This window comes from Typopeltis vanoorti, chromosome 13 (assembly GCF_054136105.1).
Source record: "Typopeltis vanoorti isolate ZY-2024b chromosome 13, IOZ_Tvanoo_1.0, whole genome shotgun sequence".
In the NCBI taxonomy this organism is placed as follows: Eukaryota; Metazoa; Arthropoda; class Arachnida; order Uropygi; family Thelyphonidae; genus Typopeltis; species Typopeltis vanoorti.
In genome coordinates this window covers 81,455,044-81,472,476 of record NC_143561.1, presented here as the reverse complement: position 1 = coordinate 81,472,476, position 17,433 = coordinate 81,455,044, and the positions used below count along the sequence as shown (strand labels likewise).

The 17,433-nt window shown below is 34.8% G+C and overlaps 1 protein-coding gene across 3 annotated transcripts in view; it reads right to left on the bottom strand.

Annotated features, from left to right (window-relative positions):
• Positions 1 to 17,433, bottom strand: part of didum (dilute class unconventional myosin) — a 696,374-nt gene that overhangs the window by 152,113 nt on the left and 526,828 nt on the right. For all 3 annotated transcript variants that reach the window (XM_090402302.1, XM_090402303.1, XM_090402304.1), the window contains 2 exons: positions 8,514 to 8,663; positions 6,612 to 6,763 (listed from right to left, as the gene is read on the bottom strand). In XM_090402302.1, coding sequence (XP_090258428.1) covers positions 6,612 to 6,763; positions 8,514 to 8,663 — 302 coding nt within the window. The remainder of the gene's footprint in view (positions 1 to 6,611; positions 6,764 to 8,513; positions 8,664 to 17,433) is intronic.

Genomic DNA, 17,433 nt, shown 5'->3' with positions numbered 1-17,433 from the left:
ATTATCTTAAACTACTCTGATATCAGAGATTCATCCTTCAGCTGTCAAGTTTGGCTTGAGTGATAATTGACCTCATAAACAGCTAAATCGTATAACTTCATTAAACACTTCCAGCGCATCATTAACATATAATTCATATAATATATTTTATCTAATTAATTCCCATTGGGTGTATTCTTAAATGATCAATTTCTTCAGAAAAATATTAAAACTCCCTTTGACTGGCTGGCCATTTCACCTGAAAATTAGTTATACTCTATTATTTAGTAAGTACTAGGTCTAGAATATTATCTACTTTTATAGCATGCTGTGCATGTTACTGCAAAATAGCCACCAATTTGATCCTAAAACAGTTTACTATAAGTGGACTGTCCATCTGACAACATCCATTCAATACCAATTACTGTTCTGTAACAAAATGCTTCTAAAGGGGTTGAATGGTTTAATATCAATCAACAGTATCAGATTATTGCTTAAATAAATAGATGTGCAATGTCCATGCTTCTTGAGATGGAAAACAAAGTATCTGCATTTTATTTTAACTAACTAATTAAATAATATGTTAACTAATTTTATTAGTTAATAAAACCACAGGTGATTTATATAATAAAATCACTATTTCAACTCACTACAGCACACTCAAAGAAAATTCACTATCCACCCAAACAAACTATTCCTGTGGTCTTTATGAGTGTGCTGTAGTGAGTTGACAAATTGTTTGCTATCACTATGGTTAGGTGTATATTTATGGCAATATGTCAGACCCACGTACTACACAGATATCACCTGGGACTTCTGAAAATTTTTTTTTTTTAATTATAATACTCGTAATTATTGCTTAAAGGAAAATTTCTGTACAGAAACTATATGTTCAGCAAGTTGCTGGACGTTTTCCCACTTAGATATACACCTCGTCATCGACTTACGACCACAAAAAAAAAAAAAAAGAATAAATTAATAATAAATCAGGCAGCTGCGCGTACGATAACTATAGGATGCGATAGTTATCGTATGATAACCTGCATATGATGACTATCTCTCACATACACTCAGTCACTTTCAAGCATCTGTTGCGTGTGGTGTATTAATTAAACTTCTACTGAAATACTACCCATAAAATGTCTAGTAAAAGGAAAATGCCTTCATCTACTGATACGCCAGCTAAGAGGTCAAGGAAAACTATTGATTTAGAGTGTAAAATGAAAGTTATCCAGAAGTATGAAGGTGGAAGGAAAGTAAATACGATAGCATGTGACTTGAAGTTATCACATTCCATGGTATTGACGATACTTAATGACAAAGAAAGAATTCAGGAAGCTGTGAAAGGTTCCGCACCTATGAAGTCTACAATTTTTAACCAAACAACGACAGGGACCCATCCATGAAATGGAGAAATTGTTTATGTGGACGGAAGAGATTTAATACAGAAAAATTCACCCATGAGCCTTTGCACAGTGCAAGCGAAGGCTAGAAGTTTGTTTCAGAGTTTAAAATCACGTGTCGGAGACAATTACGCAGAAGATTTTCAGGCTAGTACTGGAAGGTTTAAGTGTTTTAAAAAAAGATTTGCTTTGCATAATGTACGTGTCACAGGAGAAGCAGGAAGTGCAGATGAAGCCAAAAAATTCGTCGATAGTTTCGACTCTTTAATTAAAGAAGGTTATCTACCGGAACAAATATTTAATGTAGATGAAACAGGCTTGCAATGGAAATGCATGCCTCATTGTACTTACATACATCAAGAAGCTAAAAGGATGCCAGGATTCAAAGCTTTTAAGGATCGGTTGACTTTGCTGCTTGGTGGGAATGCTGCGGGTTTTAAGCTGAAGCCTTTTCTCATTTATAGCTCAGAAAACCCTCGTGCATTTAAGCACATCAACAAGCACACACTGCCCGTTTACTACCGTTCAAACCCTAAAGCTTGGATGACTCAAGCACTGTTCGAAGACTGGTTCATGAATTGCTTTATTCCCCAGGCTTGTAAATATTGTGCAGAGAGAGGTATCCCTTTCAAGATTTTATTGATTACGGACAATGCCCCTGGCCATCCTCCTCATCTGGACGACCTTCAACATGATGTTAGAGTGGTTTTTATGCCACCTAACACAATCGCTCTCATTCAACCTGTGGATCAGGGTGCTATTTCAGCATTCAAGGCTCACTACCTCAGAACGACATTTGCACAAGCCATCGAAGCGATAGATTCTCATGCTGATTTATCTTTGAGAGACTTTTGAAAGCAGTACAACATTCTTCAGTGTATCAAGAATATTTCAACCGCATAGAAATGTGCAACAAAGAATTGTATGTTAGGAATTTGGAAAAAGTGTCTAAAATGTTATGCAAATACATTTGAAGGATTTGAAAAAGGAGAGGAACTGGAAGTGATTACAGAAAAAATAGTTAAACTTGCAAAAATTCTTAAATTAGAATGCGAAATAGAAGACGATTGTGAAATAAAAGAACTTGCTAGATTGTGAAATAAAAGAACTTTCGGATGAAGAGTTGATTGAATTGGAAACACAGATAGTGTCAGAAGAAAAAGCGAGAGGAAGAAGAGAAAGAAGAAGAGGAGCCAGAAAAGAAATTCATTGCAAAGAGTTTATCAGATTCTTTTTCGTAACTGAATGAAGCTCTCGCCAGTTTCGAAGCAATGGACTCTAATATTGAATGATTCACAAAGGTTGAACATATCATTCAAGATGCTGTGTGTTGTTATCGTGAGATATATGAAGAAAAAAAGAAACAAACTGTTCAAACAAAGCTCAGCATGTTCCTCATCAAGAGAACATCTCCTACCTCAACTCAAGAACATGATCCTGACGATCCACAACCCAGCACAAGCAAAGATTAAAAATTGATTTTGTAAATTTCATTTGTATTAATTTTTACATTAATTTTAGATTGTATTTTTGTGTTTACAGTGCAGTATGTACAGTATTATTTTTCACATTATGTACAATATATATAATTATAAATTTAAAAGATTATAAAAATAAATTATAAAGATGATAAAAAGATTAGAACGATTAAAGAATACTGTTAATAAATATATGGCTGACATACGACCAGATCGACCTACGACCTGTTAGCCAGAAGGGAAGTCAGTCGTAAGTCGACAACGAAGTGTATTATAAATTAAAGATACCAAGAAATTATATACTTGGTTTAATCCTTTATCCAAGTGTAAGCAAACAAAGTTTGTGCCTGAAGTATCTTCGGGATTGGGGCAACTTATAAATAGAAGCTGATGACTTCACATCACTTGCCTTAGTATCCCCTAATGCAAAGCACATGGGTACACGACAACTAGGCGATGGCCAAATGGGCAACGGAATAAAAGATCAAATATGCAATTCTATTCTGTTGAATCTATTACCAGGTAAATTTAAATAATATTTTTTTGAGAAATGAGTTAAAAGAACAGTATAAACATAAAATTTGAAAAATCTCACTTATAATTAAGTTTATTTTTATTGTGTAGAATTACGAATTGTATAGAAATTATATAGAAATTTCTCATACAAAAAAATGAGTCAGCTAGTTAATAAATATTTATTTATATTATATATTTTCGTTTATATCATATATCAAAATTTGTAGGATCGTTTAAGAAAGAGATGGTTAAAAAGAGAGGTCTGAAAATGATTTAAAAATAAAAAGGTATAATTGTACAGTATTAAAATAAAGCAAAAATAGTTTTTTAATTCATTTATTAATATTATTTTGTAATTAACAAACATATTTACAAATGTTACATATATACACTAAAACAAAAAAGTATCTGAAATTGAAAACAATTTTTTTGAATTTATTAATTCATATTATAGTTATATGCAATACCACGTAAATATTCTATTATATTTTCCCTATCGTAATTAATAACTTTTTTCAAAATTCTTTGGTCAGCTTCATCGTAACGTCTATGTTTGTGCTTATGTTGAAAACCTGCTACTGCTCTTTCATAATCAACATCATATGTTTTTTGAATTTTTTGTAGTCCATTTATAAAAATCCATAAATTTGGATGACTAGCGCTGCTGCCTAAGCTCAATTGTAGTTTTCGATGACAGCCTTCCGCAAAATTATTTGTCCTATCGCTTCCATTTATTGTTCTTTGGTACACAGACCAAACATTTGAGGGAAAAATCGGTGGAGCCCTGGTTCTGTTATTTCTTAGATGACCTATGTATGTGTTCATAAGCCATTCTAAAATTGGTTCAAATTCATTGGATAAATGATTCTCAAGTTCAGAAATAGCGTAAATAATATCTTGTTCTGGAACGAAAGCAAGCAAAGTGATCATTTTTAAATTTAAAGCGAATTGCACATCAGAATTATATCTGGTTAAAAGACTGCATGAAGCTAAATGCTTACGAAGATTTTGTACGAGATGAAAAAAGCAACCATTTATGTTAGCTTGTGGAAATACTATACGTAACGCTTGATGAATGGCAATTTCAAAATCAACATTTATATTTTCGGGATCTAGTAATGGCCACATTTCATGTATCATATAAAATAATTTTGTGCATGTTTCAAGAGTCTTATTAGGTAATAAACAACATAAAACAGGACCTCCATCCTTTCTAGCCAAAATAACAAAAATTTGAGCAAAAAGAGGGGGAAAAAGTAAAAATGTGCCATCCATAAATAATTCATTCCTGCTTTGGCTCCACACTGCATGGCTTTCACGACCAAAAATTAATATTCTCACGGGGTCGACCTGTTCTGATCCAGAATCAGCCAATAAAAAATGTTCAAATTGTGATGGACTGAATTCATAATTTAAGTATTCTTCAGGAATAATTATTGTTTTCCTAAAATCAGGATTAATCGGGACTTTTAAATTTTTTTAATCTTCTTTGAATATTTCTGCACAGATTGCTATGATTTGGAAGCATTCCTTCTACCGCAGAAGAAACATTTTGTAGAACTTGAGTTCTGATTTGTGATGGGTTGCTCATTGTCGTATCCGCTAATTTTTTGGCTGTTGTACTAACTTCTTGAGTTATTACTCTGGCCGCATTTCCAGAAATTAGTGATCCATCACTGACACTTGTCCAGATTCTACCTTTGCATCCTTTGTTTTTATTTTCATATCGCCAAAATTGAATTGAACTTTTCTTATCAATCTTGTCTTTAACATAAAGATACCCATTCCAAGCATATTTTTCCTTGTCTCTTTGACTTAATATTCTTGAATTATCCATTTCTGAAGAATAGAAACAAGAAATATAAATATAAAAATAAAATTTAAAAAAAGTTTTCACTATTGATATAATTAATTATATCAATAGTGAAATATTTCTATACTTCTATATAATTGTACTTAGCAATTTGTTTCATTTGAGAGATAATCAAGAGTTTGAAATTTATTTAAATTAATTTAAATTTATTTATTTGACACAAATTTTTATAATTTTACACAAACTTGTGTCAAAGAACAAGTTTAAAAGTTCTTTTTAAACTTGTTCTTTGATACAAATATCGGAAACGATGTAATAAACAAACAACTAGTCTTACTGTTTAATAGAAGTCAAAATATCTTGCGAATGAGTATTAAACTAAATAACCGCACACAAAACGCCCAAATGATAAATTGCCAAACAAGAGACCTTATGCAGTGAAGCTCAGAAATACTTCTTCAGACAATAAAAAATAAACTTAATTATAAGTGAGATTTTTCAAATTTTATGTTTATACTGTAATTCTATGGGAAATTTCAATATAACTTCAATACAATTTGTAATTCTACACAATAAAAATAAACTTAAATAAACTTAATTATAAGCTAGATTTTTCAATTTTTTTGTTTATACCATTCTTTTATTCCGTCACCCAATTGTCCATCGCCCAGTTGACAGTGTCCCAAGCACATATCCTTACAGGTATGTATAATGCTATGTATTATGGGAAGGGTCACTAACCAGACCGGTTTCTACCTTTATTGAGGTCTCATCAGTGGGAGCCAGACCCAGAGGTGATACTAAGGCTGAAGTAATGCAGAGCTCATATTTTCAACCAAGTGGAAAAACTTCCAACAACTTTCTCTGATCCAAAGTATTTTAATAATAGGGTGTGATGACACCTTTTGGCTACTCGTATAGGAAATTATGATTAATTATATGTGCTTTGCATGAGGGGATACTAAGGCAAGTGTTGTAAAGTCATCAGCTTCTATATACGAGTTGCCCCCAGTCCTGAAGATACTTCAGGCACAAACTTTGTTTGCTTACACTTGGATCAAGGATTAAACCAAGTATATAATTTCTTGGTATCTTTAACTTACATGTTCAGCATAATTTTTCAACTGTGTTCTGCCTTTTCCATAAACTTCATAAGAACCCTTGTTCAAGTTCTTATGAAGAATCTGAACACACACACATATATGTATATATATAATGAGCTAAATTCATGTTATTTATTAATTATACTCCTAGCATTGGTATATGGGAATAAGTGTCTCCTGTTCAAAATTATTTGAGTCCTACACATTCCCTATGAGCATTAAAGATGAGTATTTATTATCCACAATTGATATTAATTTAGAGCTATTCAGCTTGAATTAATTTAACAAACTTTAAAATATCGACAAGCTATTTACTTACCTTAATTAGCCGTTTTATTCCAAATATTGTGTTATTTAAAAGACTTTTAACTTTGGCATCATCATTTATGTAATCAGTATGACGGACACACATGAAAAGAATATATGCCGGTAGTCCTGGCAGCAAAGTCACAGCAATCTTTGGCTTCAGATCTTTAAAAGTATGATGTAATTTATCAAAAAATGCATAATTTTTTATTTCAAAATACACTTTCTACTGTTTATTAAGCATATTCTGAAATTTGATAGAATATATCTGAAACATTAAAACAATAGCATGAAGACTTCCACGTGAAATAAAATTGACTATATCCCATCTGTTTACTAAAAAAGTTTACAATAGTAATTTGTGAATCTCAATTTGCATTAACCAAGTATCATTCAGGTAATTCTGGTGGAAAAGTTTATACATTGATTATTTATAAAGGTATTACTTAAGAAAATTACAATGCATACTCATATTAATTAGAAAAACATTTATTAATATATTCAATATTTCAGCAAAGTTAAATTGGCGTCATCAGGGAACAATTGACAAACTGATATGTGCATGGAAGGATTATATAGGATAAGTATGACTGAAGCAGAACAACAAAAACACACAAGGCTTGCCTACCATGCCTTGAACACAAACACAGGCTATAACGAAAAATGACCACCTTTCTCCACAAGAGCAATTTAAATACTTTTCCTTGAAATCTACCTCAGCTTTAAAGAACTCCCTGAACCTCAACAAATCTGGTTGTATGAAATTGCCTTAAATCTGGGAAGCACACATTCTTAGAACTTCATCTCAACAGCAAGAACACCCACTCCAGCCCACAAGAGAAACACTTACAGGACTTTAGACTTCCTCAGTCTTACCTATCCTATATAGCACCTGCATGCACATGTCAATTTGTCCAATGTTCCCTAATGATGGGAATTTAACTTCGGAAATATCAGAAATATTAATTAAGTTTTTTATTTAACATATAGTGCATGTTATAGATCAATAAGAATTACTTATATCAAATCAGGAAGTATTAAAAACTGAATATTTGAGTAATATCAGTCCCAGACAATCAAAAGTTAAAGCAAATATATATAATTCAAAATCCATAAACAACTAAGGAAACTATATTATATATCAGCTAATACATACATCTATCCATTCATGCATTCTCTTCTAGCATCCTCTAAGACAATTTTAAAATTCAGATCATGCACAGCCAAAAAATAAAATAAATAAATAAATAACACTAAACGTATTTTTTTTTTCAGAATTTACTATTTCTTGGAACTTATGACTTTTTATGTGTATAAATTTTAACCTCAGTTTCAAATGGAAATGAACAAAAACAAGGAGATGTGTTCACAGCCATTAGCGCTACTCTCTCTCTCTCTCTCTTTTTTTAGTGATGGATGAAATACAGCATAATACTGATTCATCCAGCCATTCTCTGTCTAATGTCCTTTGACACCACAACAGTGCCAAATGATATGCAATTTTTATTCTCCTTTCCATGGATAACTGTTGTTTTCATTTTTTGACCCAAACACCTGCTCCATATGAAATAAGTGAAATAATTCTTACTAGAATGAAGGCCAGCGTTCTCCATTTCATCCAAAACTACAGAGAGCATTGGTTTTCCAAGTGGTGCCAAAGTGGTCCAAGGAAAGGATTCCACATAATTAATATAGAAAGGAAAGCTAAACAAATATTTAAATTAAACTTTACATATGTTGATTCAGTTTATTTAAAGTAACATCGATTTTCAGCATTACTACACATTTCTGCCCAACGTATATGAATGTGTGTTGTGTGTGCTGTGTGTGTGTGTGTTAATGAAAATTAGACTTCTAAAATTTTCAGAAGAAATCTTTAAATAATATAACATGTGACAATATGAATGAGACTTACCATAGATAAGGCATTTTATTATTGTGGACTCGTCTTCTGTTTTGTATTCAAACATGCCTAGATATAATATTCCTTCCTTATGCTTGACTACTGGCATATTATCATTCCCTTCTTTGGGTAGCTCAATAATGTTGGCTGGCTGTTCTGTTCCTATGCATCAAAAAATAATATTAAATCATAATTTAGTTTACAGTGAGGTAATTCAACTAATTATGTGAGGAAAGAGAGAGAGTATAAAAGAGGGAGATGTATAAAGATCTGTATGGAGATTCCATAATAAGAGAAATGCTTGAAGAGTGCATGACAAAATTGTTTCCATGATGGACAAAGATTAAGAATGTTAATGTTGCTGTAAAAGTAGAGATTATTTTGGGAGGCACAGATAATATGATAGGTGAAAATCAAGGTATGCAAGAGGATAAGAGTTGCTGGTTACAAGCAAATAAGAGTGAAAGAGTAAAGATAATCTGCTGCCATGGTATGATAGAGATAAGCTGAGAAAGACCATGACTGTGAATGAGTCAAGGTGCAGAAGGAAGTATGGAGTTTGTGGGAATGGACAAAAGCACTTAGATGAATGGCTTGCATATGAATGGATTTAGAATTTCGTATCTTGAGAAAGTGCTGTTCAACAAAAGTTCAGCTGTGCACAGCCAGAGTAGTGTTTAGTAGGAAAAAGGGGGAGATATAGGCATCTTAGAAGAGACAGAGCAGGTGAGTGGGAGGGTGATCACATAAAGCTGAAAGTAGTTCCTAAGGTTTTTAACTTTAGTAAGATAATCGGCACAAGATGTGTGGAGGGAATAAATGGGTATTGAAGTTTATGTATTCGGATGTTAAGGCTTAAGTGCTGGGTGGATATCATGTTGGAGGTTTAATGGAGTATTGACAGCATTAAGAAAGGTTACAACGTTATTTCAATATTACTACAGATTTTTACCAAATGTATGCAATGTATGTTTGAATGTGTGTATGTGTTTATGAAAATTAGACTTCTAAAATTTTTCAGAAATCTCTAAATAACATAATATATCACAATTGCTATTATATTATATCATATTATTTTGGGAAGTTTTATGCATCCATATTCCCAAAATTTGGGAAACAATAATCGCCAGAGGTTCCAGTTTACATCCTAGGCCACCTACAAACACCCATAGAGGGCATACCACCTAGACAGGACTAACCAAAATTTGGGAAACAATAATTGACAGAGGTTCCAGTTTACATCCTAGACTGCCTACAAATACCCATAGAGGATGCAGCACCTAGATAGGACTTTAGAGTCACCTACGTGTTTCACTGAGTATTGCACTGTCTTTGTGTGTGGGTTATAAATGTTATTTGTACAGCCTGAAGATACCTCATTGACTGAGACGAAATACTGGAAGCATTAAAATTAGTTTTTAATTCTTTCTTAGTGCTTCCAATACTCCTTTAAGCCTCTAACATGAATTTCTTACAGAAAGGCTTAGGTATTGTTCAGTATCCATAATAAAGCTTAACAGTATAACTAACACAAAGACAAAAAAATACATTTATTAGACACTAATATTTCGCTGGTTTTCTACTTAGCATCATCATCAGAGGGCAATGAAACGTGAGAACAGGCACATAGAACTAAACAAAGTAATCATAGCAACAATTTAAATTGTACCTCACATCTAATGTCCTTATGTGCTACCCTCTATGAGATAGATAACTACAAAGTAAATTCAGAGAAGCCCAGATCTTTGGTAAATTAATGCAACCATACTTGTTGAGGTTGGGAGAGTGGTTCATAGCTGATACTGATTCTAAGAATAGCCTACCAGACCTACAACAACTACAATATAATAAAGATGTTTTTCTCCATCTGATACCATGTGAAGGGGCATTCAGGGCATGATCTGCCAATCTTGACTTGCCATACAGATGATCTCGGCTATAATTTTCATGTTCTTCAAGATGTATATTAACAGATCTATCAGTATGTCCAAAGTAGACTAACTTGCAGGCACAAAGAACTTTATACACTTCTGGATGTAGTCAATCTTTAGGACAATGTATAAAAGTAGCTAGTTGAATGAAAGCTTTGTAAGTGGTATGAAGATCATATTTGAAAACCTTGGCTATGTTTTCTGATGTACCTTTAACATATGGAATAGGAATGGTTTTGCTGTGATCCTCTGTGTTGGGTATAGGAAGGATGAGGAGGAGTGTGTGTGTGCATGTAATATTTTATCTATTTTATATGGGTTGTAGCAATTGGCTAAGAAGGTGTGAAAGTCCCCACACTCAGTTTCAAGGGCTGTGTCATTTGAACAAATAGCCCTAGCTCAGTGAGTAAGAGTTTTGAGGATGCCATACTGTTGGGAAGGGTGGTGTGATTGTTTATGTAAATACCTGCCAGTATGAATGGATTTTCTGTAGATAGAGAAGGATAATGAGCCGTTCACAAATGTATCTAAAAGGGGAGACTATTGTTACTTTCTTTTTCTATGCTATGCTATCTACTATTGGACAAGTGGGGGGGGGGGGATAATGGGTTTGTGAATTTTTAGGAACCCTGTATATCCAAGGTGGTTGGACTTGATAAGGTTTAAGTTTCTTGGTAATTTCTCAAAAGAAAAAAAAGTGCACAAATTATTAAAAAAGTTACATCCTGGCCTAAAGAAATTACCAAAAAACTTAAACATTATCATGTCAAACCAACCTAGATATATGGGGTCCCTCAAATTCCCAAATCCAATATCCCCCTTTGTCCAATAGTAGATAGCATAGACAGCTCCACCTACCAACTGGCTAAACATTTAATCTGAATTATTTATTATTATTACCCTACGATGTCATGGAGTCAAAGACTCATCTAGGAGGTCTCTTTGTCATACACGCAGCTCATCATACTTCACCTTAAACACATTTAAATTCTCTGCAGACACCACACTCTCATGCAAGGCATTCCAATCATTCACAACAACTCTCTATGCAAAAAACTGCTTCTCACTCCCTTGTTCACACCCTCCTTATGCAGCTTCCAGGGATGACCTCTTGTTCTCCCCTGATCTCCCACCATTTTATAAAAAAACTCTTCGACATTGATCCTATAACAATCCCTTACCAACTTGTACGTCTCTCTCATATCACCCCTCTTCCTCCTATCCACTAGACTCTGTAAATTGCAACTCTCAACCCTTTCTCATATTTGACATTCCAGAGATCAAAAACTACCTTAATCAGTCACCTCTGGACCTTTCCAACATATCTTCATCCTTTTGAAAACCAAGTAACCAAATCTGTGCACAGTAGTCCATGTATAGCCTAATCACAGCCTTATATAATGGAACAAGAATCTCCTTACTTCTATGTCAGTGTCCTCCACATCATTGCCAGAATTTGTTGTGTTGTCCTCATAATTTTGGCAATATGTCCTCTAAATCTTACATCCTTATGCAAGATCGCCCCTAGATCTCTTAATTCCTACAAAAAGATAGCCCAAGAAACTTAACAAGTTACTTGATGAATCCACTTCCTTAGATGAAGAAACAATAAAAAAACCCAGGACATACCATGCTAGGCCTCCTAGAATATACGGTTTACCTAAGCTTCACAAGAATAACGTTCCACTCAGGATCCATCGTGGATTCTATTAGCATCCTGACTTACAAATTATCAGGATTTTTATCTAACCTTCTCAGTCCTCATATAGGCCACTCAGCCTCATCAATTAAAAATTCAACAGAGTTTCACGCAAAAATAAAAGACATTCAACTGTTGGAAACTGACATGCTAATTAGCTTTGACATTGTCTCCCTGTTCACTAATATTCCCCATGAGGAAACGGTAGACTTGTTAACTCAAAAATTTCCATCTGATATTGTTGAATTATTCAAATTTGTTATTACGTCCAGTTACTTCACTTGGAAAGAGAAAGTTTACAAACAAAAGGAAGGAACAGCAATGGGGTCTCCCTTATCACCAAACTTAGCCAACCTGTTTCTAGAATACCTTGAAGAAAAAATGTTCACGTTTAAACCCAAAGCAAAAATTTGGCTATGATATGTTGATGATGTCTTTGCTGTCTGGGGTCATTCTGAACAAGAACTATACTTGTTTCTAGATAAAATAAACCTTCTTCATCCTCGCATCAAATTCACGCTAGAAAAAGAATCTCCACAGGGTATCTCCTTTCTGGATTTACACATCCAAAGAAAAGAAGATGGTTTCATCTCCACTTCTCTCTATCGCAAGCCGACATTTTCAGGTCGCCACATTCACAATTCTTCTGCTCATCATCCATCTCAAAAATTTGGCACCATTAAATTATTAGTAACCACAGCACACAGATTCTGCTCCTCTGAAGAATCTCTAAACAAAGAATTGGAAATAATCAAAAATACAGCCATACTAAATGGATAATACAATCTTAAAACAACTCAAAAAATCATCAGTCACTTCACCACACATCAATCTAGACAAGAACAAGCCTGTAGGATTCCCATACCTTATGTCAAAGGCATCTCCGATCATCTTTCAAAAATTATGAAGAAATACAAACTTGCTACTACCTACAAACCAATCAACCAGATCTATAACTTGTTACCTTCTCCTAAAGACAAACTCTCACCTCTGATGCTACGTGGCATGTACGAGGTTCCATGCGCCTGTAAATTGTCTTACTATGGACAGACAGGTAGATCTGTTCATAAACACATTTTGGAACATCAAGACCATATCCGTCTTATCAAACCGCAGCAATATGGCCTTGCACAACACAGAGTTGAAAACCCAAACCATAGGATCCATTGGAAAAAGACCAAACTTCTACATAGATCTTTATATAAACATGAACGTCTATATAAAGAGAGTGCTATAGCCCTACTTCACAGACCAAATCTAAACCATAACGACGTTCTTGCTATTCCTAATAGTATGGGAAATTGTCATACAAAATTGTGTAAAATAATTTTTTACATATGTTGTCTTATTTTAATGTAATCTATTTTTTTTCCTCCAGATATATTTTAATTTAATTCTCTAGCATGCTACTGCATGCATATTGGGATTCTATTGTAATCATGCGCCCTAACTGTATGTTATTCCTAGTATTGTTTGAATTAACTGTACTGACGATGTCCTATGATACTTAGGAAGAAATATTTACTTATTAAAACTTATTACTGTGGTTATTACGTGTGTTTGTTTAGTCATGAATTTTCCACAGGTTCATTGTACAAAGTCAGTTAATATACGTCTTGAAGAACATAAAAATTACATCCAAGATCATCTGTATGGCAAGTTAGGATCGGCAGACTATGTTCTGAATGCTCCTTCGCATAGGATCAGATGGAGAAAAACATCTTTATTATATTGTAATTGTTACAGGTCTGAGAGGCTATTCTTAGAATCAACATCAGCTACGAAGAACTCTCCCAACCTCAACAAGCATGGTTGCATTGATTTACCAAAGGTCTGGGAGACTATCATTTTAAGACCTAATAGCTTCTCTGAATTAACTTGTATTTATCTGATCCGTAGAGGGTGGCATGTAAGGACATTAGGTGTCAGTCATAATTTAAACTGTTTCTACAATATTTCGAAATATTTGGAAAGTCTAGACGATGTAGAATTATAAATCATGCATAGCAAACATCCACTAAGCTACTGTGGTCCACTTTTCTCAAAATGCCCTCTAAACATCAACTCTCCATCCAGAATCACTTCCAAATCCCTAGCCTTATCAATCTGCTGCAGTCCACTTCCATTAACTGTGAACATAGAACACAAACTGTGAAGTAGTTCACAGAGTAGTTCACAAATAGCCCTGGCTCAGTAAGTAAGAGTTTTGAGGATGCCATGCTGTTGGGAAGGGTGGTGGTGTGATTGTTTATGTAAATAAACAGTATTCTCTGTTTGTGTTCTTTGGGAATCCTCCACACCATGAAATTGGCAGCCATTATTCTTTTCCCATATTTCCTGTCTATTTAATTCATCCTGCATGATCTCCATATTATCTTTATTTAACTATTGCTCTACCTGGTTTTCTCTAATCAGCAACTGGATATTTCTGCTTAAAATCACTTCCTATATCACTGTTATACAAATTGAAAAGCAAGAGCCAAAATACCAGCATACCACTAATCATCCACCTTCTCCCAGATTCAATTCCCCTTGTCGGCCTGGTAGTGGATAGCGTATCAGCTCTCCAGCCAAAATGTTGCAGGTTCGAATCCCACTGTGGGTATGGATGTTTGTGATTGTCTGTGAAAATACCAGTGGTGGTCGACAGTAGATAACGTTGGTGTAGTTGCAGTCAGATGGCGATTGAATAGTGGAGACAAAGTTGTGTAGGTGCCCTCCCTCGATGAGTCCTTGGAGGTGTCAAATAATAATAATAATAATACCACTGTTTGATTTCTGTCTATTGGCCATGCTCTTCTTCACATCACCAACTTCATATCCATACTCATTTGCTTCAATTTACATAACAGAATTCAATGTGGTATCCCCTTTGCAAAATCCTTCAATACCATAATGTTTATCCAATTCAACTTTATTATAAAACGTGAGTAAATTACTCAGGTTAGATCTATCCTTCACAAAACCGCTGCATAGTGTATAATATTCCTGTTCATCTATTCATAAATTCTGCCTTTTGTAAACTTCTCCCAATACCTTGGCTATCATTCATACTGACTGGTCTCAATTTGTTACTTCTGTCCTTAGATCTTTTACACAGTGGAACTATTTTGCCCTCTATCACCCTACCAGAGAAGAGACTTAACTTACACAGCTTGTGAGGCATCAATATTTCTTTGCATATTTTTGTAATGCACAAAAGTTGGTCACATTTGCATTACGGGTCTGACTTCCTGAGCACTTCCAATTCACCCACCTCTATTCTCATATCACTCAAAGTAACATCTGATACAATATCATCAACTGGAAGGTACACTTTTGCAAAGTGATTACTCAGTAACTTAACTATTTATCTGATTATGTTACCTCCCTTCACCATCCACCTAGTTGGAGGAAATGCTAATTAGACACTAGGTGGTAGATGTTCTTCATCACCCAGTGAAATACCACCACCTGACTTATTGGAGGTCCGAAGTGGCAAATGCCATGTTTGGTCTCTAGAGCAGGGATTCTGTTTTCTCCCTCCTCTCTTCTCTGTGCAGTGTGAGTAATACCCTTCTAGGCCATGACAAACATACTTAGAGACCCATAACTTCTCCATTTCGAGGGTACACTGGAAGATAAACTTCATTAACTTAACTATTTATCTGATTGTCACTTCAGACACATCATCCACCTAGTTGAAGGAAATGCGAACTAGATACTAAGTGATAGATGTTCTTCATCACCCAGTAAAATTCCACCACTTGACTTATTGGAGGTCTGAAGTGGCAAATGCCATGTTTGGTCTCCAGAGCAGGGATTCCAATTTCTGTTCATCAAACTCCTCTCTTGTATGTGCTATGTGAGTGACACCTTTCTAGGCCATGACAAACACACTTAGAGACCCATAACCTCCTCCATTTTGAAAGTACATCAGTGAAGACACAGGCCACAAGTTAGAGCACAGGCCCAAACCTGTCAGTAACAAGTCAAGCTACACGATCAGCTGCTGCCACATACTCTTATAGGCTGTGCCTGGAGAGGGAGTTCAAGTAGTGGTATGTAAAGGCCATGTCATGGCATGGAGACTGATTTCTCTCTGTATGGATGTCATGTCCAAGAGTCTATCTTCTCTCACTGCACGTCTCTGCTATATCCTCCTGTCTAATCAAATTTATGAAGACTCTCTCAAACAAGAATAGTGACATTCAAAAAAAGCAAATCTCCCTCATAAACTAATCCCATCAAAAACGTCACATGATAACCAGTCACAACATACAAACCATGCCATAATCTCTTCATTAAAAACTTACTTTCACATCCCCTTTACTAACATCTGTGGCATTCACACAAACATAAATGACATTCACCATCACTCAAAGTCTTCCAAATGAGACACCTTATTTCTTACAGAAATCCAGATCACAGTTACAGCTGTTATTAACCACCTCAAGTGCCCAAACTACACACTTCACGAACTGTTTCACCACAACAGTGGCACCTGTGCATTTGTGAAATCTGACAAAGCCTGCCAGATAATAGCTAATTTAAAATTCCTTGAATCTGGCTAAAGATTTCCTTGCTCCATTTAGTAACAGTCATTTGTTGCATTTATATCAGTCTCCAAACACTAATAACTACTCAGATCTCTTCACATTCCTTTCCATGAAGCTCGACCACCTGCAATCCAGCTATCCAAATAGTAAGGTCATTTTCCTGAGCAACCTCAACATCCACAATTCCGACTGGCTCACCTATTCCAATATCACCAACCAAGCAGGACAAGAAGCAGAAATCTCTGCTGTGATGACCTAACACAAATCATATATCTACCCACTTGAATTCTTGATAATTCTCTTCACTCTTCAAATACTTTGGATATCTTTTTGACCAGTTCTCCTTTCAGATACATCACAGAGGTCACCTCTTCTCTAGGCAACTCAGCCCACAAGTCTCTTCTCTCACAGAATGCTCCTCCTCCAACAACTTCAGACCATGCATCCTCTGGCACTACAAAGAAGTCAATTTGGATGACCTCCAGAATTTTTACTCTTACTTTCCTTGGTCTGACTATTGCTTCCACTCACCTGATACTAACACCTGCTTCAAACAAGTCACAGAAATTATTCTCACTGGTATGAAGACCTTCATCCCCCATTCAACCCATAATCCTCATCTGCTTTCTAAGCCTTAATTCAGTCGAAAATGAATAAAAGCAGTTGAAGAAAAAAAATTCAGCTTACCACATGTGGCTCACATCAAGAACTCCATCTTCATACTCTGCCTATACCAAAGCATGCAACATATACAATTTGGTCAT